General features: G+C 39.2%; 1 protein-coding gene across 2 annotated transcripts in view; it reads left to right on the forward strand.

Annotated features, from left to right (window-relative positions):
• Positions 1 to 23,602, forward strand: part of COG5 (component of oligomeric golgi complex 5) — a 310,045-nt gene that overhangs the window by 249,223 nt on the left and 37,220 nt on the right. For both annotated transcript variants that reach the window (XM_048836332.2, XM_048836333.2), the window contains exons 12-14: positions 640 to 844; positions 2,465 to 2,626; positions 4,324 to 4,423. In XM_048836332.2, coding sequence (XP_048692289.2) covers positions 640 to 844; positions 2,465 to 2,626; positions 4,324 to 4,423 — 467 coding nt within the window. The remainder of the gene's footprint in view (positions 1 to 639; positions 845 to 2,464; positions 2,627 to 4,323; positions 4,424 to 23,602) is intronic.

The following is a 23,602-nucleotide window of genomic DNA, read 5'->3' on the forward strand; positions in this document are numbered from 1 at the left end:
TTCCGGGGCTGAAAATAACACTGCTTTCTCAGCTCGTTTTATCGTTCTTTATTTGACAAACGTGCAGTTGTTTTTTAATCTTCTTTTTAAAAAAAGTAGTATGTGTAAAAGCAGAACACTTCAGCTATTTAAATCTGAAGGGCTTCTCCCACCAGTTTGTAACAATAACTTTAAGGTTTGTTAAAGATTTGGGCCTACTTCAAATTATCTGTGTCCCTTTAAAAATGTGCTTTGAAAATGAAACAAAACTATAGATTTTTCTGTTGCAAAACTAACGTTGAAAAATGCTTTAGATATATGCAACCCAGCACACTGTTGTGCTTAATAAATAGTAACAGTAATAAAATAATAATTTGGTCATGAAATGCTGGATAACATAGCTGGGATGGTTATTGTACAAGGCAAGGTTTTTATGTTCAGCGTTCAGATTGTGGAGGGATGCATTACAGTGTTTTAGACACTTATATTTGTACTGTGATAGTTTTTACAACAATGATATTAATTGTAGATATAGTAATACTTCAGTTTTATTGTATAGGAATGTACTGATTTAAGTGCTAAGATCCATGCTATTTATTTTTATCAAAGAGGCTACTTTGGAAAATCATAATAAATGCTGTTTATTGTTTTGTTTTACAGCCTCTGTATTTTTGAAGCAAGCTTTTGAAGGAGAATATCCTAAATTACTGAGACTTTATAATGACTTGTGGAAGCGCCTACAACAATATAGTCAAAATATTCAAAGAAATTTTAATTCAAGTGGAAATACAGATCTCTTTGCTGAACTGCAACAGATGGAAGAAGATACACATGACATTTTCATGCAAAAGAAACAGGATTATGAGTATGTTGAGCACAAACTGCTGTATCTGACGAGATAACTATACAAACCTAGAGCCATAGGTCTGGTCTGCATGGTGCAGCAAAACACACTGGAGGGGTGTGATTTGTAAAGTGTTCTAACATGTTGTGCTCTAACTGTCCCATGTAGACACTGCTGCCATGCTCAAAAAGGTGCCTGGTTTGTGCACATAAACTAGGCACCTTTCAGAGTGTGCCAGCCGGGCCTACTTGGGGCAGTTAGAGTGCAACACATTAGAGCATTTTACAAATCGCACTCCTCTCATTCACTTTGCCGACATCCATCCTGCAAGAAGGGAGTTTTTATAGACAAGAACTCAGGGTTTTTCAGCTTCACAAAGCAGGAAGTCCCCTGCAGGAGAGCTAGAATTTTAAGGACTTTTTCAGCAGTCTTTCTATCAACTGGTGTGTGTGTGTGTGTGTGTGTGTGTGTGTGTGTGTGTGTGTGTGTGTGTGTGTGTGTGTGTGTGTGTGTGTGTGTGTGTGTGTGTAAAATAAAATGAAGACACATTAAGTTTCATGTTTTTGATCTGTGTCATTTTTGTCAGATTAAGCAATTAACTACATTGGATTGTCCTGTCATTCACAATTCTGCCAAAAGTACTTGTAGCTAGTTTTGTCTTTACCTCTGTGTATAGCTGTAGACAGAGCAAACAGGAATGATTAAAAGTCGCCATTTGCCTATCTGGTGTGAATGCAATTACTATAGTGTCTTTCTGTATTTTGTGGTACCACAATCACTACAGAGTGGCAGATACTCAATTCCTAATGATTCTCACCATATCTGTTTTACATCCTAGAATGTACATGATTTACATGTTAAATATGGAGACGATTAGGTTTGACACTGGTGAATAAATCTATTCTGACTTATGAGCAATAGGATAAATATGTAGGATAAGATTTTTAAAAGTGCTGTGCATGGGCTTACCTATACTCCGATTGAAGTAACGGGAGTTTTACCGTTGACTTCAGTGAAAGCAAGTAAGGTCAGTGCTAAGTCCCTTGGAAAATCCCACCCGGCACATTGATCCTATTGTTCCTAAGTATAAAAGTCATAATTCCACTGGTAGAGTTTACATAGTAGCCACTATTGAATCATTTTCACTAATAGGAATTGTAATGATGGAATTATATTAAATGTAGTTTTAAAATTTAATATTGAAGCCAGCACAAAAATGGTCCTTTCCCCTGGTGTTTTATACAGGTAGCTCCATGTCAGAGGAGAATTTTTTAGCATGCTCTGGGTGGGGCTCAGGCCATCTGTTATGAGATATGTGACGTCAGGAAAAGGCTCTGATCCCACTTCTGGAACACTTTCCTCATGTTTTTAATGTTGCATATCTCAAGAATAACTTGTTTTAGGGACGCCAAAGTTGTTTCATACAATAGGCCTCATGGGGAGCTAGTGCACAGAGCTGTGTTGAACTATGTAGGGACGCTAACTGAACAGTTATTTACTTCAAGGGAAAAAGTATCTTCTGGGTGCTATATATAGCTCTCTGGCTCCTGCAGAGTTTATAAGCTCTAGAGGAGTCCCAGCCTCAACTTGCTACTATATATTTCAACTTTAGAAAATGATAATGCTGTTTTATGCCCACAGTTCAGAAAAAGCCTTGAAAGACTCATTGCAACCTTATGAAGCTGCTTATTTGTCAAAGTCATTATCTCGACTCTTTGACCCCATCAACCTTGTATTTCCCCCTGGGGGTCGGAATCCTCCTTCCACTGATGAACTGGACAGCATCATTAAAACTATAGCAAGGTAAGTGGTTATAATATATTGCAACATGTAATCTGCACCATGTCTTTTATTTTCTATATTAAAATTGTGGAAATGAAACTTCATTAACAGTAAATGTTTGATTTCCCCTTTAATTATAGAAGTTATTAGCACTGAAATTAAATCAGGGTTCAACTGTTGATTCTTGTTGTGCAGGAGTAATTCTGAAATATTCATATGTGGTCTGCTGTCTGCAAGCATGCACATAAGTAATTTTACTCACATGATTGTGCTTAAAATCCAGTAAGAAAGAGCAATTTTAAATCTAGTGTAAATGTGTTACAACTAAATTATTCTGAATATACGAAAGGGAAGATATTTGCTTGGCTATAAACTAAATCTCTGATTAAAACAATCTGTTGCATAAAGAATGAAATAACAAGAATAGTAAATGAAGAGGAATATCCCAGTTAGAAAAAGTAAACAGAAATGTTTAAATCACAAATGGAACATTTTCATTAATCCCTGATTTCAGTGTTTTAGTCTATTTAGCAAGGACTGGTCCAAACAGTCCAAATAGGTAGCATTCTATGTAATTTACTGGATGTGTTAATATTGTGAAAAATGCTGAACTCTTACAGCTCTTGTTGTCTTCAGTCGGAATTACAAGGGCTCATCTCATTTTAGGATTTGGACGAGTGATAATCAGACTTCAGGAGCCAAATTAGCAATCAACGTTACCCAAAAGAGCCACAGTAAATCACACAGTGTTTTAAATTAATGTGGTGCAGAGAGCCACAGGAAACACATTAAAGAGCCACTTGCGGCTCCCGAGCCTCTGACTCAGTATCGCTGGTTTGGACTGTATTGCACATATTTATGGCCCTGATGCCCCATCTTGCAGAGGAAGTAGGATAACTTCACAAAGGACAGGAAAACTGAGTTGTCTAGCTAGTGAAGTTTAGGGCCCTGTGAAGTTCTCTAGGGGTGAGGCTTCCCAATTCTGTGAATCTTCACATCTCCCTCAATGCTTGGAGGATTACCTCTGGCAACATGACCCATAGGGGGATAATGCTGCTTGGATAGCTATCTCTATCCTTGCCCTCAAATTTCTGCAGAGCTCCTTGTAGATGGAACCCTAGCAGATGGATTTCTGTGGGATTCCGGGAGGGTGAGGGAAATAGTGCTGAGGAGTCAGCGCTCATCCTCCTACGGGGATTCCCCAGGAAGTGATTTGGACCATAATTTCTTGTTGTTTTCTTCAGTTTGTTGTCTTCCATCTATTTTGGGGTCCCTTGTACTGCATATTGTGCTTACAGTAAAGCCTATTAGTTGTGACAAACAAAGACCGCACCTTGGAATCTCTGCATAGTTTACTCTCAGCCTCATCTGTGAATGGCTCTGTGCTTGCCTCTACCAAATTCTGCTTGCCAAGTAATGCATTGAAGTCAATATTTTGAACCCAATGGGAATAGTATCATTTTAGCATACATGCTGCAGTACCAAATTTACTCACTGTGAGTTCTTTCTTAGCATCAGAATGGGAAGTGATACACTCTGCTCATAAAATTCCTGAATAGACTTGTTAAACTGTAAATTGACCCATTGTGCCTCATAGAGTTTTGATTGTATATACTATTCTCCTCCAATTGACATGCCATGTTACTAGTTATTAATAGTTCATTTGTTACAATCTGGACTATTTAGTTTTAATTAGGATCTATCTCCTTTTTTTCTAGCGAGTTAAATGTGGCTGCTGTGGACCCAAACCTCAGTTTAGCTGTTTCAAAAAACGTGGCAAAGACCATACAACTATATGGTGTAAAATCTGAGCAGCTTGTAAGTAATTTTTCAATTTCTAAATAATGTTTTTAAAGATACAGTGTTTTCTTTTTGTCACAGATTTATTAAAATAACGGCACTGGAATCCTAGTACATAAAACTATTGAATGCACTTTCCATTGTATTGAATGCATTTTGAGTTAAATTCTGCTCTTGGTTACACCCATGCAGACCCATCGACTGCAGTGGGATTTGTGTGTATGTAAGTCAAAGCAGAACTTGCCCTGTTGACTATAAACTGAAATGTCAGGATTTTAGTTGTTTTGCAGTGGAATTAAAATTTAGTGTAATGGCTACTAACACTTGATGGTCTGTCTGTTAAATAATACCTCTTATTTGTTGTATTTAAATCCTAGTACATGCAAATAAAATTTTCAGTTTGGGACCCTTATTTGGATCAAAATTCAGGCATATTTTTCACAAGTGTGCATTTAAATGGTGCTCAGTTTTGAGCTTGGTTATTGTCATGTCACATATTCCTGACTATTTGCCATGCACTGCTACCTAGTGTGAAATTGGACAGCAGTAGAGCAGCAAGAAACCAACATTTGGAAGTATAGTGATTGGAATTGTAAGAGGAACCATTTTGGTTTTTTAAATATATGTACAATTTTCCCATGAGTTCTGATGTCAGTGTTTTCATACTTTTCTTGCAAACATCAGTTTAAATTTTAAAAAACCTTCTTCCTGCAATAGGAAAACTTTTTATACACAATGTAAGTGGCTGTTTTGGTTACTTACATGTGTTAGTGAGGTATTTTCTTAAACAGCTCTAGTTCTGTAGGCAGATCAGATTTCACTGAAATTCAAGTACTGCACTGTAATGTTCATTCAGTGACAGAAACTTGATAGTGGATGCCTGCTGATACAGTTACACAGCAATTTACTATAAAATACCTCTGCTATTAGGGTTCTGTTTACCTTTCAGGCATGTACCATACTTGAATGGGCTGTAAAAAATTGAAAAGCATTGGTAAATATTTTGGTTGCCAAGTGACCATTTCTACTGAATGCTTTACATCAGGGTTTTCCAAAATGTGGGCTGGGCAACCTCAAGGAGACTGAAGGGTATGGTAGGGGATTGGTCCATGGCAGGTCATGCAGAAAAGCTAACATTTTGAAAATAATTAATACACTTAAATGATTTTTTAAATTGATACACAACATAAAGCCCTATAATGGGGCCTCCCTTTAGAGCCACTATGTTCTGATTTTATAACTCCAGCTAGACTGTCAGTGCATATTAGTGCAAGAAGTTGGTTGCTATAGCCTTTGAAAATAAAACAGCAAACTTGTACCTCTGTATGTGTGCTTGGATTTACCTGTTACAATACAGCACAAGCCACATTAACAATATCACTTACTTTGTACAACACAAAATACCTGTGCCCACATGTCAATGATCTGGACACCAGACATGTCAGCTGCAAATGGGCACCGTGCCTCCCATGAGAATATTTCACGCTACCCAGTCTTTGTTGGAGCTCATTTCTGGCTGAGTTATTCAGAAAGATGGATCATTTCGTGCCTAGTAAAGCAGCATGTTGTTCCAAAGACAACTCAAAAAGGAAAAAAAGAAAATGCAAAAGTATGATAATGTGTGGCTTTACATCAATTGGTTTGAAACCACACTGTGTTCTGAAGTGCTAGGTGAGAGAGCATGAAGCCTTCAACTTTGTTGCTTTATTTAGCAACTGAGCATCCATCATGGGAAGATAAATCCGAGGAGTTTTGGGGGAACAAACTTGAAACCTTGAAAAATCAAGAGATCTGATTTACTCAAACTGGCAGTATGAGAGAATACTTATGTCCGTCGGGCCTATTTTCTAGTATTTCTACAAACCATGCAACACTGTAAATCGTATACTATACAACTACAGAAAAATCTTATTTTTGCCTACTCAGTATTCATATTATCAAAACTTCTAGGACCTGAAGCAGCTACCAGATGGCAAACAGTGCCTCTGTCAAATAACACTGATTCACTTCACACTAGAGTTATGGCTGAGAATGTCTGAAAGCAACAGATTTCCAAACCCAAGATAAACGACTACTTAGCATTTCAGCTTGATGAGTTAGCTGAGGTGCTGCACAGGTTCTAGTGTGTGTGAAGTATGATTCTGATGGTTCTATTGAAAAATTTCTCTCTTGCAAAGGTGCATTAGAACTAGAGCTGTTCAGAGGATGGAAATTCTGTTTTATAAAGGATTTTGAGATTTTGAAATATGGTTTAATTCCAAATTGAAACAAACCCCAAAAATGTCAAAGTTCTTCAAAAGAAAATTCAGTAAAAAAAATTGTTTTGGATTGATCATAACATTTTGTTTCAATTTTGAGTTGATTTTATGTTGTTATAGATATGAGAGAGAGCAGGTGGCCAGAACTGAATATCATATTCCTGGTGAAGGTGTTATGTTTTTCTGTCATTCTCTATACATTCTGATGTTTTGTTTGCTTTTTTTAACACAACTGCTGCTCACTGAGCAGAGTTTTTTAATTAAGATGCTCTCTCACTAGCAAATGTGAAAAATCAGGACGGGGGTGGGGGTTAAAAGGCACTTACATAAGACAAAGCCTTGAATATCCAGACTATATGAAATTGGGACATCTGGTCACCCTATTTCTCACTGATGCTCTGAGTTTGTACATTTAGTTTAGAAACTAGCAATGCATGTAGCTAATTCAGATTTTGGTGTATTTGTCAACACTGCATTTCATTTTCCATTGTGTTTCCCATTCACCTAGTGCTGTGACGTCTCTCTGAAGTTCCTAACTGTTCTTTTATTAGTAATAGTAGCAATATCTAATTTTGATTAATCTAAATAATTTTGTCTGCAGAAAATTTTTCCAGCATTCTGGTCATTCTTTTCTAGATCATTAATAAATATATGAAACAGTACCTAGCATGAATCTAGTATAGAACCTTTGAGCTCCCAGTGTTACCCTTTTGCCATGTTGAAAATTGACCCTTTTAGTCTTACTCTTAGTTTTCTGTTTCATAGCCAATTTCTAATCTATGACATCAGATGGCTCCTTAATTTCCTTAATAGCCTCTTGTGAAGGACTTTGCAAAAGACTGTTTGAAAGACTAAATAAATTGTCAACTGGTTTGCCTTTATTAACTATTACATTGGCATGCTATTAAATTAGAAAGGCATGTTTTTTTCTTTATAGAGGCCATGCTGGCTTCTCTTATTCTCTGTGATGGGAGTGTCCAACTTAAGGCCTGCGGGCTGTATATGGCCCACCAGAGCATTTCAGAAGGCCTGTGACCTGCTTCAACACAGTATATTAACGGCCATTTCATTAGCATTTTGTTGTCATGTTTATATCATTTTAGTTTACACACATGTGTAAACAGACAATATTGTACATAGAAACAGCTTAGCTAAATACATACAAAACAAGCTGAACTTAAAATATAAATCAATTCAGGTGACTTTAAATCTTATTAAAATATGTAGAATCTGTTTGGCCCACACGAGGTTGTGCTTAGATTTATGTGGCCTTCCTGTGTAATAAGGTTGGGCACCACTGCTCTATCATGTCCTTTGCGAAGCAATTAAAGGAGTGAACTTCACTAAATTCTTGACTCTTTGCTTTGTTCTGTGTTGACATGGGTTTCCTTCACTAGCAATTCCTTGTGAGGTGTCTCACATGAGATAAAGAACTAACTTGACTCTGAATTAAGAGCAGAAGTACAGATTTGTAGAGTGATCATCCTTCTTCACTTGCTAATACCTTTGATAATTCATGTTGGGCGGCTCACTTAGTCAGCCTGGCTGACATCATTGGTTTCCAAAAAGATCTGAACTCTTCTCTCCAGAGCTGGAAATAGGAATTTTCTGTCTGCGCACGATAGAGTAGGAAAGTAAATCAGAAAAGTTGGTAGTTGTATTTCCTGAGCACAGAGAGGAAACTTTTAGTCATTTCCTGTTGTTTTAGACTTCACGGAACTGAGGAGCTGGTTGGCAACCATCAGGGACTCATAAATCTGTATCACAGGGAATTTCAGAACCACCTATGAAATTACTTCTTGCAGACCCACAGAAGGGAAAGAGGTGGCTCACCAACCTCTTCATAAGATGCCATAGAGCTGGTAGCAATAACTGCGCTTTTCTAAGACACAGTGACAGGCCTTTCCAGCGACATGTCCCGGTCATGACTTTCCCTAGCCAGGAGCTTAACTTTTGGCTATCTCTGAAGGTGGAGGCAAACCCAGCTTTAGGAGCAGAAGCCTTGAAAGTTCTCATCCCACTTTGTCCTTAAATCTCTGCAAGTCAGGTTTCTCTTTGCTGCTTGTGAAAAAATGAAAGTGTCACAATCACCTGCTGATTGAAGCTGAAGCAAAAGTGTATTTTTCCAGTTCAACCTCCCGGGGCGCAATTTTCACCAACAAGTCGGCTCATCTACTGCACTGAATTTTGAATGTATTTAAAATGTTGCAATTCCTTTATAATTAAAGTTCCTTTTTGGTAACATAATTATGTGTTTTGGTCTGATTGCAGTTAGACATGTTTCTTGTGTTCATGGTTCGAACTAGAGGTCTTGGGAAGAGAGGGTGGTGAAACATTTGTCCCTGAAAAGGCCAAAAGCTTGTACGTTTTGGAAACCCTGGTCTAAATTCATACCATTGTCAGTATACATGTTAGATAATGCAGAAAAATAAATTCCAAGATCCAAAGATTTTTAGAGAAATTAGATTGAAAAGACCTGTTGGGTTATCTTGTCTGTCCCCTTCCCAGTGCAGGATTATTGCCTAGAGTATTTTTAGATTTTTTTTCTTCATTCTTCCTTCATTTTGAGTGATGATTTCAGTTAGCTCACAGTTTGTGAGTGGTAATGTAAGTACTGTATGTTCTTTTACTTTGGTGCTATTTCTGTTCAGCTGTGCATGTGGGTGGATTAAAATACACTAACACACCCACCCTTTGCACATAGATAAAATGTGTTGTACTGTGAGCATGAAAGTTCAGTTGCTGAGAGAAGATGTGGTTCTCATGCCTTTTGAACCCAGGGACCTCTTTCAATTATTTTTTTTCCAAAGTCACAATCATCCTGTCAGGCATTGGTATTAATTTAAATCAGATTCCCACTGTTACACCTTCTATCTTATTGTCATTGCTATGGAGGCTCTGGCTTGCTGCCTCCTCCCTCTTCCCCCCTCCCCCTCCCGCACAAGACTTAACAGGCAGGTACAAATTGGCCTGGTGTCTTTTGACCAATGAACAAACAAATAGAATAATTTGCAGAGGCAGAGTTGTAAAAATCAACTCACCCACTTGATTTTCTTGGCAGGTCGAGAGAATTATGCTATCAACTTCTGCAGGATCTAATTTCTCTGATACTTCTCACTTCTCACATTGGTAAAATGTGTCTGTCTTGTCTATGGCAAGGCTATGCAATAAAACTGATCTGCGCTGTTGCTCTGATGTTAGTGCATGTCTTTGAACTCTGTTACTTAAGAATCTGTGAAGCAATAAAACCTTGTGACTGCTTCACTTGCTTCAGGACTTCACTTGCTATCATAGCCAATGCCCAAATGTGGGGCACAATGTTTGTCAAAGAAAGGCCCAGAATGAGGGGCACAAACAAATTATTCATGTGGGAAACTTAATATGCTGCGGGATTCCATCCTTCAGTATAAAATTCTTTCTATAACCTCAGTTTAGTAGTTCTTTATTTCTGGTGTAAACGGTAAATGTGAGGGAGATGCCAAGTTTCTGTGGAACATATATAATATTGGAACTGGGCAACATATATAATACTGGCTCTAGGCACCAGCAAAGCAAGCATGTGCTTGGGGTGGCACAATTCCAGGGGCGGCATTCTGGCCACCCTTTTTTTTTTGCTTGGGGCGGCAAAAAACCTAGAGCCGGCACTGATTGGAGCTAAAAGCAACATCACTGAAAATGAGGGATATTTCAGAGGTATGCTCCCTCTATGTAACTTTCCTTCTGTATCCCTTGTCAGCCATAAGTGACTGAGCCACGATTTTCAACCAACCTATCTAACACAAGTGCATAGTTGAGACCCAGGAAAGAGCACAGATTATACACTCTGGGGTGTTGGTGAGTACTTGGCAACTCAAAATGTTGTTGGATTGATAGCATAGGTACCTTGAATAGTAAGTCTGTTCCATTGGTTTCCTTAATCCAATACATTTTTATGCCAATACAGTTTATGTAGCATTGGATGCTAGTGCACCCTAATGCCTCCTTTAATTTAATGTCCTATTTTTAGTGAGTTTAATATCCAGATGGACAGATATTCCTCAGCCATCTGTCTATCATTTAAGGTATTTTTAGAGTGCCCATCGCTGTAGTATCTCAACTCCAAATACATTATTTACAGTTAACAAGAATATGTAATTCAAAGGGAATTCCACTATTGCCATTCTTGAATGAAGTCTTCATTTACCCACAGAACAGGTTTGGCTCAGTGTATTTTCCTGCCGTTGCATTTCAGTATTTCTCTAGAGAGACCAGTTCTTGGAGTGAGGAGTATATCTTGTCTCAAAGTCATTCTATCACTGGTCTCCTTACTGAGACTGCCAATAAGATTGCCAGTTAGAGAAACACATTGTGGTGGTTTTACTAAGTGGATTCCATGTCCATTAGGAACAAAACTGAGACAATCATTTTATCTCACCTAGTCTACAGACTTGTACTATATTTGAACTTGATGGGCAGGTGAAAAGCTCTGTGTTTCCCTTAGGTAATGCCCTGAACTACAAATGTGGTCTTTAATATTGTTGCAAATTATTAAGCCCTTGCTGCCAGTAACAGTGATTTTTTTTCAATTTCCCACTTTTAACAGGTATGTAGCATTAACACCTTGTTCTTAAATGTCTTTGACCTACTGGCCAGCATTCAGAACCGGTCGTAACAAATTATTTTCTTCCTTTAAGCTTGAGGAGGATATGGACATTTTTATACATTTCCAGAAAATATCTTTTCAACTTTTAAATTTACTGCAAAAAAGCTGATCTTGTCTCAAAGTATGGTTTAAAAAAAAAAAAAACAACCGGAAAGTAATTACTGAGCATCAATGGAGAAGCCACCTTCCTGCATATCCACCCATCCATTGTCAGAAACTTTTGTGATAATTAGCATCTGATTCTTCATCTCAGTCTTGAGTCAAATAGTTGGTAGTCACAAGGTGTGGTATATGCCTCTGGTTAATGTAATTTAGAAAATTCTCATTTTTGGTAATTATGGTAATTACTATAATTTGGTAATTATGGCTTCATTGATCTTCCACAGAGGGTGAGAGCCAATAAAATGGCCTCTGTTATTCCTTTTTGTTTTAAATTTTTAAACATAATCTAGAATGATCACTGCTTTTACTTATTGTGTAAGTATCATTTCATAGAAGAGATTAAGGGAAGAAAATGCTAAAAAGCCAATGTGGAATGCAAAAATAACAATTACTTCAGCTTAAACTCTGAACTGAGAAAGCAACAACATCTTTAAATGGAATTTCACAATGTCATTTGTAAAGGAAAAAGTGTGTGACGTGATGAATCAAGGGAATGAAGAGCTAAATATGTGCAGTGGATTATTTTGTTCACAGCCAGAATGCAAGAAGTATTTATACAGAATCTACAATGATGAAAGAACCATGACTGACCCAGAGTTTATAATGGAAGATTGTGGCTCAGCCACTAAGATTATTAAGGAGAGCAAAAATGTAAAAGGAAAGGGTGATTTAAAAAGAAAATGTTGAGAATAAAAAAGACCCTGGTACAAGTGATTGGCTTTCAGACTATTCAGTTATGTAACTTCTTAGAAAACAGGATATATGGAAATAAGAGCTTTTTTGAGCCCTTAACTTTAGGTTCAGCAGGATTTTGCTGTTTAGGAAGACATAGGGCAGAAAGTTTCTAGCTTAATAGATGCCCCCTGTTACTTCCCCCTTTTCTGTCAAACAGTTTGAGAAAAAAACAAAAACTAACAAGACTAGTGAAACTGAAAACTGTTGTTGTAGGGGGACCACAATTCTGTTTTCTCCTTTGGGAAATGAAAAAAAGTCTAAGGCCTTGTCCGCACTATCAAGGGTTTACCAGTATAGCTGTATCAGCAAACACCTCTAGTGGAGATGTAGCTTGTATTGGCAAAAGAGTTCTTGCTCATTCAGCCCATCAGCTGGTATAGAAACGGCTACAGCTTCACAGCCCCTTCACTGGGGTTTTAGAGACACTACAGCTGTGGGTCTCAGAACACATCCTTGGCCTATCACTAAACCTCTTATATGCATTGGGGCTGTTGTGGGACAGCCTAGAGCACCCTTTCACAGGTAGCAGAGGGTTCACAGGCTTCCTTGTGCCAGATGATCAGTCCACACCAATCTCATTTGACCACAAGTCTAAAGAAAAGCAAAGGGTCTGGTAAGGCCCTCTATACCCTGGGTTATTGACACCTTGATGCAGTTACAGAGGCTACTTTAGAACATCAACTTTTGCATAAACATTGCATCTGTGTTTTTAAAAATGGTCTCTGATTTTGCACCTGGAGTTTTACATTAACAAACATTTGTGCGCACAAATTTGTGAGTGCTAATGATGTAATGGACACATAACTATCTGATTGTTCCTTTTGTGCCCGTTTCCAGTTGTGAACTGTAGGTGGAGGTCCCTTTAAATTTTGAACTATTGGATGTATTTCAGTTAACTTACTGTTTTATGATGTTTTTATCTTTTACACATTTGCTTGTACTGTGCTGATTTCCTGACATCCTAGAATATAGATGTGGCTTGAAATAGGCCTATAATAATTACCTTTAAGTACCCATAGGGTAGTCTGTAAGATTTCAGAGTATGTTCATAGATTGTTCTATTAATAGACATTGGCCATTTTTTTGGATCTGGAATGTTTTTCTCTTGATTCAGGTGGGAGCAGATAAGTTTGATCCTGTATAAAAAGTGCTGTTATTTCCTAGGTGTCATCAGAATGTGATGGTACTTGCAAGGCTTATTCATTACTTCTTCATATTTCAGTTGAGTTGTGGAGCATTTATAGAATCCATGTTTGTGCTGATAACCAGTTTAAGCTATCAGTACTTATTCATAAGCTTAAGCAAAGGTACATTTATGCAATGCAATAATGACATAAGGTAATATCTTTCTGCACAAAAAGTGAAGATCCATAGTGTCAGAAAAATTACTGGTTTTAGAATGGTCCTTTTGCTGGAGCAAATTTTATGAGCCCATCAGAGACATTATTTGTAATAAGAACAGGAGTACTTGTCGCACCTTAGAGACTAACAAATTTATTTAGAGCATTAGCTTTCGTGGGTTACAGCCCATTTCATAGGATGCATAGAATGGAACATATAGTAAGAAGATATATATATATACATACAGTGAAGGTGGAAGTTGCCATACAAACTGTAAGAGGCTAATTAATTAAGATGAGCTATTATCAGCAGAAGAAAAAAACTTTTGTTGTGATAATCAAGATGGCCCATTTAGACAGTTGAGCCATCTTGATTATCACGACAAGTTTTTTTCTCCTGCTGATAATAGCTCATCTTAATTAATTAGCCTCTTACAGTTTGTATGGCAACTTCCACCACCTCTTCTATGCATCCAATGAAGTGGGCTGTAGCCCACGAAAGCTTAAGCTCTAATAAATTTGTTAGTCTCTAAGGTGCCACAAGTACTCCTGTTCTTTTTGCGGATACAGACTAACACAGCTGCTACTCTGAAACCTTTATTTGTAATAGAAATATTGCTAGACCCTTAACATAATGACATAAGATAAATTTCTGGTTGTCACTTTTATTATGTGGTCTTATGAAAGTTAAACTGTGTCTTGTATTGTGTGGTATTGAATTAAATGGAATCATGCTTTTTTCAGTTTAAGGATGAATCATTATTCAGGACCTCTTCCAACAATGAGATTTGTCTGACAGTTCTAGGCAAATGTGTCGAGTCCTCTTGTCTCACAATATTCGACAGTGAACTGTTGGAATGTAGAATGAAATTTAATGAACTTGCAAACAGTCCAAAACAATAATAAAAGTGACATTTCTGGGGAGGCTTCAACTGGTCAGTGATTGTGCCTCAAGCCAACGGTACCATGAGGCGCTATTCTCCCTTCACCCCCAACTTTTGTCTGAGATGTAATTTTTTTAGAGTCCATACTGTCTATTATAAGTAATTGGAAGACATGACTGTCATTGAAAAACATGCATCTATGCTATTTAAATGGTAAAACACACAAACATGAATTCAATATTTGTCACATTAAAAGGATTAAATAATGCAGGCTCAACTATCATGCGCAGGCAAGCTATTTGACACTAAAATAATGTCATAAAGATTATTAATTTAGCAAAATAGTAAAAGCTAAAGTTAGCAGTGGGCCTAAATTGGAAGTAATTAGAGGTACATTAGGAAAGAGTAATTAGTCATACTGGGTAAAATTTTCACAAGTGCCTATGTGATAAGTGACTTCAGAGCCCAAGGTTTTGTGCTCCTAAGTAACTTCAGGTGCTTTTGAAAAATTTACTCACATCTTGTATGTTTTCATATGAATTTGCAGTGATTTAGAAAGAGAGATTAGGAGATAAATATTCATATATTTCTTCATGTTTTCCTGTGCTATCTGGATCATGATTCGCATGACAAATGTGGAATATTTTTTGACGCTCTTGGCTAAAATACAGAAAAGGTGTAACTAGGCATTAAACATCATGGAGTACTATGTACTATATTTTATCTTGCTGGTAGAGTGGACTAAAAATTATACTTTAAATCTAGCATCTAGTTTTGATAACAGGTAGAAAAACAGCATGATTACACAATGCTTGTAGCATTTCATATTATGTGGTTTCATTGGTTTCATATCAAGTTAAACTCTATGATTCACATTGAATTTAAATAAGTAAATTTAATTAAATGTGTATCACTTTATTTCAGAGGCTTTGGAGTTTTCATTATTTTGGAATAGCTCTCACCAGATATCAAGTTAGAGTTTAACAATGTAAAGCTTATTTGCTAATTCAGTTTAAAAATGGTAATTGAAGTACTATAAACTGAATTAATGCATGACTGAATCAATAGTCATTTAAAAAGACAGATGGTAATTAAATAAATTGCTTATGCTTTTTATGTGTCGGTGGAATTCACCCCACTGTAGTGGTCCTGCTTAAAGGCTTTCTGTGTCTTGTAACCCTCTGTGGGATTGATTGAGCAGCCATGTAGAGGCTCTCTGCACTTCCTCTGCCTTATGAAGGTTGGTTCTAAATAGTCCAGTGTGCGGGAAACCAGTAGAGGCAGGCTGGAGGCAATTCACCTGTGGGAATAGTGTATCACAACAGGATTCATCCTTCAGTCATTAACTTGGCAGGTATGAAGAATTCATTAGATGGCTTTAGTCAAAAGTATCAGCATCAACACAAATTGTCTCTGAAGTCCTCCACAGCTTTCTCCATTTTGGTTCAATGGGGTAAACCTCAGACTGTCAAAACACCAAATGCAAGGGCCAAGATTTTCAATTGTGACTAGTGAATTTGAGTGCCTCAGTTTTTGGGTGCCCCTTATTTTCCAGATATCTTACAGGTGCTGACTTTCAGAGGGTGGGTGCCAAGCATCTTACGAAAATCAGGGTCTCTTCCATGTCTCTCATTTGGGCACCCAAAACCACTAGATACTACTAAATATTTTGTCCAAGAGGTTTTGTTCCAGGGCAAGCAAACAGCTGGAGTTGGAGAGGAATATTTTCTTTTTCCATTAGAGGAAGGCTGCAATCTGCCTTCCTTTAACATCTTTAGGACTGGAGGAAATGAAAGATAAATTGAGAAAAAGCTCAGGTGATTTTAAATGGTCCAGTGTGACTCTTGTCAGTGCGGTATTCAGATCCATTAGCCATGTACAAGAAATCCACTTTCTTCCATTAATTTCAGATCTCTCATCTCAAAAGGAGTGCTGGATTCCCTATCAGTATCTTGAGGTTTCTGAGTCAGTGGAAAATAAATGTTTTCATTTTTTATGAAAGGGTAAAAAAGTTTCTTCTGGAATCCAGACCTTCTACAAGAGAGTCCTATGTGGTGAAGTAGAAACTTATACTGTAGTTTTACATTGTTAGGAGAAATCTGAGACTTGTTCTGTTCTCCATATCTTAGAATATCGGTGGTTTCTGAAAGATTCAGGGTTATCTTTGTCATCGATATATTCATATAGCATCTATTGTTATTTATGGATTTGAGGCTGTTGGATCTCTTCTCACTCTTTCGTTATGAGCTCTTTTAAAAAAAAATTAGATGTGTAAAACTTATTCTCACCTGTCTGGATCCTCATAAACCTTTGGCATTTGAATTTAACTTTTAGCTTTTAAAACTCTGGGAGATTACCTACTCTTTTTGCTAATGGCTCTTTTTGTGGCCAGAACATCAGCTGGGAGAAAGAGTGAGTTGCAGGTGCTTATGGCCAGTTCTATTTATACTGTATTCCACAAAGTTAATATGATTTTAAAACCTCACATAAAATTTTTGCTTTCAGTGGCAGCAGATTTTTCTTATAAATAGATAAACTGATGTCAATAAACTCTTTATTCTTGCCAGTGTGGTGAAATTACACAGGTCAGATGATAAAAGGGCATCTTTTGCAAGCACTAAACCTAATTGTAAATCTTCCCAATTATTTATAGCTTATGGGGAGAAATTGAAGGACCTAGCCCTGTTGAATCAGAAGCTCTTTGAATGGATTGTGTTTTATAATAACTTATTATGATCAAGCAGAAGTACAAGTACCAGATGGATTAAGTGCATTCTATAAGAGCATGACTATCAGGAATGTGTCTATTCTTGAAAAATATCAGACAAACAATTGGAGTTCAAGTCATGCTTTCACAGACTATTATGCTCTTGATCCTAGAGCTAGATCAGATGCTCCGCTGGGAGAGCACTGCTTCAGTCTTAGTTTGATTAAGCTCTCTTCAGCACTCCTCCTAGATTATGATGCTACTAGGTAGTCCTTTAAAAGAGGGGATTTGCAGAGGTAGGTTATGATGGAGAAAAAGTAAATGGAGTTCTGTAAAAATACCATCTGTGGAAGATACTTGCTTCAAGGTCTTAGCTCTTTAGTACGAGACTGACCATGCCTCCTTGGTCAGGTTTTTTGACCCTTGAGGGCAGTGGTAGCAAGACAGAATGCAAACTAGGCCCTCCCCCCCGACTCACCATCAAACATGGTAGGGACTATTATTCACTTGAAATTCAAGTTGAACAAAGTCCTAAACTCTTGAAAAGTCTTATGAGAAGGCTGACTTTTCCTACAGAAAAAGTCCAAATTAATTAGCATTTAGTATAGTGCCAGACAGAGAACTCAAGACTCCACCCATTTAGTAAACTAAATTCTATTTTCATTACTACCTGTTAAAAGCAAGAAATTAATTTTAAAAACCCCATAGGACATACCATTATAGAATATCAGGGTTGGAAGGGACCTCAGGAGGTCATCTAGTCCAACCCTCTGCTCAAAGCAGGACCAATCCCCAATTTTTGGCCCCAGACCCTAAATGGCCCCCTCAGAGACTGAATTTACAACCCTGGGTTTAGCAGGCCAATGCTCAAACCACTGAGCTATCCCTACCCTCCCCCCATATGACAACATAATGCAATTCTGTAAGTTCCTGCATTGTACTACAGAACCTACCAAAATGCAGATTTACATTTCATTCAGTTTGCAACATTTCATTCATTATCAGTTACAGGAAACTAAGTCTCAAATTAGGCAAAAGTTTCTTATTGCATTACTCAAGTACAACATTAAAATGTAAAAAGTTATTCTGAATCAGTTATTCTGTCTTTTCTTGCACAGGTTGCAGGGTCTTTCGGATTACAACTTTGTCTATTTGTGTATTTAAAGAATTCTTGGCTGGATACTAAGAACGAAAGTCTTACATGTTACTCCAACTAGGTTTTTAGTACTTAATGATTGTGGGGTCATACTTATCTTCTGTCCAAAGGTAGTCTCAGGAATAAGGTAAGACATTTAGCTGGAGATGTAGGGCTGGATCCACTGCTTATGTTTGGATTGATTTGGTTTGTGTCCCCAGCCTGGTCCCAGGTACTGGTGTATGGCTTTCCCTGTCTGGATGCAGACCTGGGCTCCACACAGGAACTGGTAGATCCCCTCAGATGTCTTAAAGTACAGAGTGCCTTTCTGTGACTTCTTTAGTGAATGGCAGATTTACCCAGTACTGAGTTGTCAGCCCTCAACTTCTGCTGAATAAGGTCTGAGAAAAAACTTTTCACTTCCAGCCTAGCTTTCTCTCTGAATATTTTTGTGACTACATATTGGCTAGCACAGTTGCTGGACTCTCACCTGTTAATTTCAATCTCACACTCATTCACATTTTGTTTCCCCTCTGTTTCTTCTAGGAATCTTTAATTGTCTCCTTCAAGAAGCCTTCTGCCCCAGCTGTATGAACACTAGCTCTTCTTTTCCCAAAACTGTTATGTTGTTCAGAACAGATTTGGGTCATATGACAAGACACTCACTTTTTCAGTTAGAATCATAGAATCATAGAATATCAGAGTTGGAAGGGACCTCTGGAGGTCATCTAGTACAACCCCCTGCCCAGAGCAGGACCAATCCCCAACTAAATCATCCCAGCCAGGGCTTTGTCAAGCCTGACCTTAAAAACTTCTAAGGAAGGGGATTCCACCACCTCCCTAGGTAACGCATTCCAGTGTTTCACCACCCTCCTTGTGAAAAAGTTTTTCCTAATATCCAACCTAAGTCTCCCCCACTGCAACTTGAGAACATTACTCCTTGTCCTGTCATCTGCTATCACTGAGAGTAGTCTAGATCCATCCTCTTTGGATCCACCTTTCAGGTAGTTAAAAGCAGCTATCAAATCCGCCCCTCATTCTTCTCTTCCGTAGACGAAACAATCCCAGTTCCCTCAGCCTCTCCTCATAAGTCATGTGTTCCAGACCCCTAATCATTTTTGTTGCCCTTCGCTGGACTCTCTCCAATTTGTCCACATCCTTCTTATAGTGTGGGGCCCAAAACTGGACACAGTACTCCAGACGAGGCCTCACCATTGTCGAATAGAGAGGAATGATCACGTCCCTCGATCTGCTGGCAGTGCCCCTACTTATACATCCCAAAATGCCATTGGCCTTCTTGGCAACAAGGGCAAACTATTGACTCATATCCAGCTTCTCGTCCACTGTCACCCCTAGGACCTTCTCTGCAGAACTGCTGTCTAGCCATTCGGTCCCTAGTCTGTAGTGGTGTATTGGATTCTTCCGTCCTAAGTGCAGGACTCGGCACTTGTCCTAGTTGAACCTCATCAGATTTCTTTTGGCCCAATCCTCCAATTTGTCTAGGTCCCTCTGTTAGGAACATTCTGATCAGTATACTCTTTATTTTTTCCAAGACAAGATCAGACTCTGTTAAAACCAACTCAGGCCATCCCAAGGTCGTACTAATTTCAGCTAGCACTGCTAAAATCATTTCCCCAGTTTTAACATTCTTTCGCTAGTGTTGTTCATATTAGCATACTACACCACAAACTACGAGCATAAATGCTGCTTTCTAAATGTTCTAGCAAGTTCCTTCTTGACCATGATGGGAAAGGTGCTCCTCTTGTTGGTCATTGCCCATTGTTCTGCATCTCAGCACTGCTTCTCATGTTTCCTTTAGGTTCCCTTTTAAACCTTACCCTCCAGTTTTGTCCCACATGACTGTACCATATATTATAGCTATTGTCTTAGGCACTTTCTACTTTTTGGTATCTCCTTTGTTTTGGCAACTGTTTTTTCTCAGAGCTCTGATTCCTGTTTCAACACAAATAGTTTCAGGTAGCCAAAAAGATGGGAAGGCTCTAGCACAGCCTAGATCTTAGGGAATGGAATCAATATCTGATCAAAGACGAGTTCCACATGGTTGCCCTGGTGGAAGCATCACGTCTGTCCTAGAGGAAGGCAACAGGCAAAACACTTTGGACCTTGCAGGCACTTACCTGGAAAATAGTCTCATGTGTATCTAAGATGTGTTGAAGAGGAACAGCACTATCAAAGTCATCTCCTGCTCTTTGGTCTGGCATCTGCTCCACATGTTTTCTTGACATGCTTGGTGGTAATAATAATGGCCTACCTGCATAGCATGGTAGTGAATGTGTTTCTCTAGATAAATAAAGTGGCTGATTGAGGACATCATCCCAGAAGGTTTCAGAAAATCAATCTGTGTGACCACAAGCGTGTTGGAGTCATGATAAACAACCCAAAGTCCCAACGTATCCAGCAACAAATGGAGTATGTAGAAGCCCCGCTAGACACAGATCAACCTTCAAAGCCTTCCTGCCTCAGGACAGGATCCTAGGAATCACCAGTGCGGCAGCAAGGATAGAAAAGAGACAGCAGCTGACAGTTCATACCAAGCTACAAATGTTGGGGCTTATGTCCAATGGATCTTAGTTGTCTTGTAGCATGTCTTCCTAAAGGCAGCTTCAGTGAACCCAGTACAGCTTGGCTTCAAATGTTGTTCACTGTGGTAAAGATTTACCAGCTCAGTTCTTCAAACAACTGATAGTAGTTTACAATCTACAAGGGCTCAGCAAATCTTTCTATTGAAATCAAGTTGATTATTTGAAAGAACTAAAAAAAAATGAATAATTTTGGAAAAATATTGTTTTAAAGCATTTTTTGTTGATGTCTGTCTAGTTGTGCACAACAGTTCCTGAGTGCACGAGTTGCATGTTCCTGCAGAAAGGTTATCTTTCCTGTATCAGTTCCCTAAAGTTAGGTTCTTTCATCAAGAGCTGAGGAGCCGTTGCCATGTGGTTTCAAAATGTATAAAAGCCAAACTTCATCAAGTAGAGAAAATTTTATCTATCTGTGTGTCCAATTTTAAAGTTACTTCAAAAGACTCAGCTGATCCTCCAGCAAGCAAAGCTGGATGGGGCAAGTCTAATAACAACTGACTGAAAAAATGCATTCAGTGGAAGGTTTGTTGTTCTTCCCAGATTAGCTGCATTTCCTGCCTTGTTAATGATGATTAAGCACTAAGTGCCTGGTAAAAGTCTAAACCGTAACCTCAGCACACTGATTTACCACCTTTAACTCAACACAAGTCTGTTTTGTTATTAATATGTGAAAATGTTGGTGTCAGAGTAAAATTCTTAAAATCAATCAGGTCTCTTGAAGTTGAAATATCAGGGAGTGAGATGGAAGTGAACCCAGATTACATGGTTGCTCTCATCAGGAAAGAAAAGAACTGCCGACATATGAGGCACCAAGTTTATCTCTGCTAGTCTGAGGATAGGTTTTGGAGGCCAGACTATTTCTGAGGCATTTGGAGAAGGAACTTTTTTTCTCTTTGAAAAGATGTGAGAAACCTCAGTTGAGATGGACTCTTAATTCTGGAGAACTTGGATTGAACTGATTTTGTTGCAAGAAATGATGCTGGATAGGGACTCAAAACCGACTAGTTTGTAATGCTATATCACTACATACTTGCATGTGAATGAAAAGTTGCCTAAAATTAATATTTGTAGGATGTTAGTTAAATACTGGCTAATTTAGTCATACCATGTGTCGTCGTGTAGGTCACCTCCCTCACACCCTCTTATGGCTTGCCTCAGTCTCTCCTTCAAAAGACTTAAACTCCACCCAAACTCTTTGCATATTTAGCAACTTAGAACCCTGGGGCTGGATTTTTTAGTATCACAAAATATTCAAATAAAAGTTCTCAAATCCCCATGTAGTCCATACCCCCAGACTTCTTGCTGGGAGTCTTCCAGGCCTTCTCTGGCTGGAGCTGTTTCCCTGAAAACTCAAGGTTCCCTGCTAGAGACTACTTACTCCCATCAGCCATTGACTGTGCTTGTTCTTCTTCAAGTGCTTGCTGATGTCTATTCCATTGTAGGTGTGTGTGCTCGCCACATGCACCTGTGCCAGAAGTTTTCCCCTCAATGGTATCCTTAGGGGACCGGCTCTGGCGCCTTCTGGAGTGGCGCATGTATGCCGCGGTATAACGGGCGCTGCTGGCTTCCCCCCACTCTCAGTTCCTTTTTACTGCCAGTGATGATGCTGGAATGTCTTCTTGCTTCGGCAAGCTGCTTTCCTACTTTGTCACAGTAGTGGTTTGATTGTATATAGTTTTTTTAAGTAATTTAGTTAATAGTTCCCTTAGTGTGAGTAGAAAATAGTTAGATAGTCCCCATATGGGACTTAGCCTTGGAATGGGGCATGCCCTGGTTCCCAGGCTTCAAACCTTGTAACTGCTGCAAAAAGTCCATGCCAGTCAGCGACCCCCATAGAAGCTGTTTGAAATGCTTGGGGGAAGCCCACATGAGTGACAAGTGTCGCATTTGTAAAAGCTTCAGGCCACGTACCAAGAAGGCCTGAAGGCACCAGCCTCGGAGCCAGGAGTTCCGACCCTGCGCCAAGCACAGCGGCCTTGATGTGGAGTATGCTGCCAGCACCGATATCCAACCAGTGCTGATGCTTATCCCTGGTACCGGCTAAGAAGCAGAGAAAGGGCCAGTAGGGGATGTTCTCTTGGAACCCGTAAAGCAAAGGAGAGAGCTGGAGGAGAGCAAAGACCTGCACGGGGCAGCTCTTCGCCTCCAGTTGGTGGCCAGGCTCCAGTGGCAGATAAGCTGTCAAGCCTGGCTTGAAACCCGCCCACCACCCTGGGTAGTGGCCGAGACACTCAGCAGCTGGCAGTGCCGTCTACACCAGAGTCCTTTCAGGATGCTAGGGACATATTGTCCCTTCCGGAGCCGCCCACCCCAGCCTCGGAGGTGCCCTGTTCGAGGGGCAAGCCTGCCATGGGACCCTTCTGATGGTGTCCATCAGTGTGGTACCATTCCCTGCTCTGGGGAGTGCCCCAAAAGCGCTCGCCCGAGCAGCACCACTAACCCCTAGATACGGGTTCATTTATCTGCCAGAGTTCCCAGCGTCGGTCTCTGGACTCTAGGCAGCGCTCTTTGGGCTCGTGGCATTGAACGTTGGTGGTTGGGCGCAGATCCCCAGAGGTGGTGCGCCGGTCCCCAGAGCCTCGTGCAGGGAGCATCCAAGCTGGTCTCCCAGTTCAAGGCACCATTCCAGAGGATCCAAATGTCAGTCTCCGGAGCCCCATCACAGGCCACTGGAGCGCCGGTACTGATCGCCGTGAATGTGTCAATGGTCTCCAAGATGTTGATCTCTCGCTCC

The sequence above is a fragment of the Caretta caretta genome, chromosome 1 (assembly GCF_965140235.1).
Source record: "Caretta caretta isolate rCarCar2 chromosome 1, rCarCar1.hap1, whole genome shotgun sequence".
Lineage (NCBI taxonomy): Eukaryota > Metazoa > Chordata > Testudines > Cheloniidae > Caretta > Caretta caretta.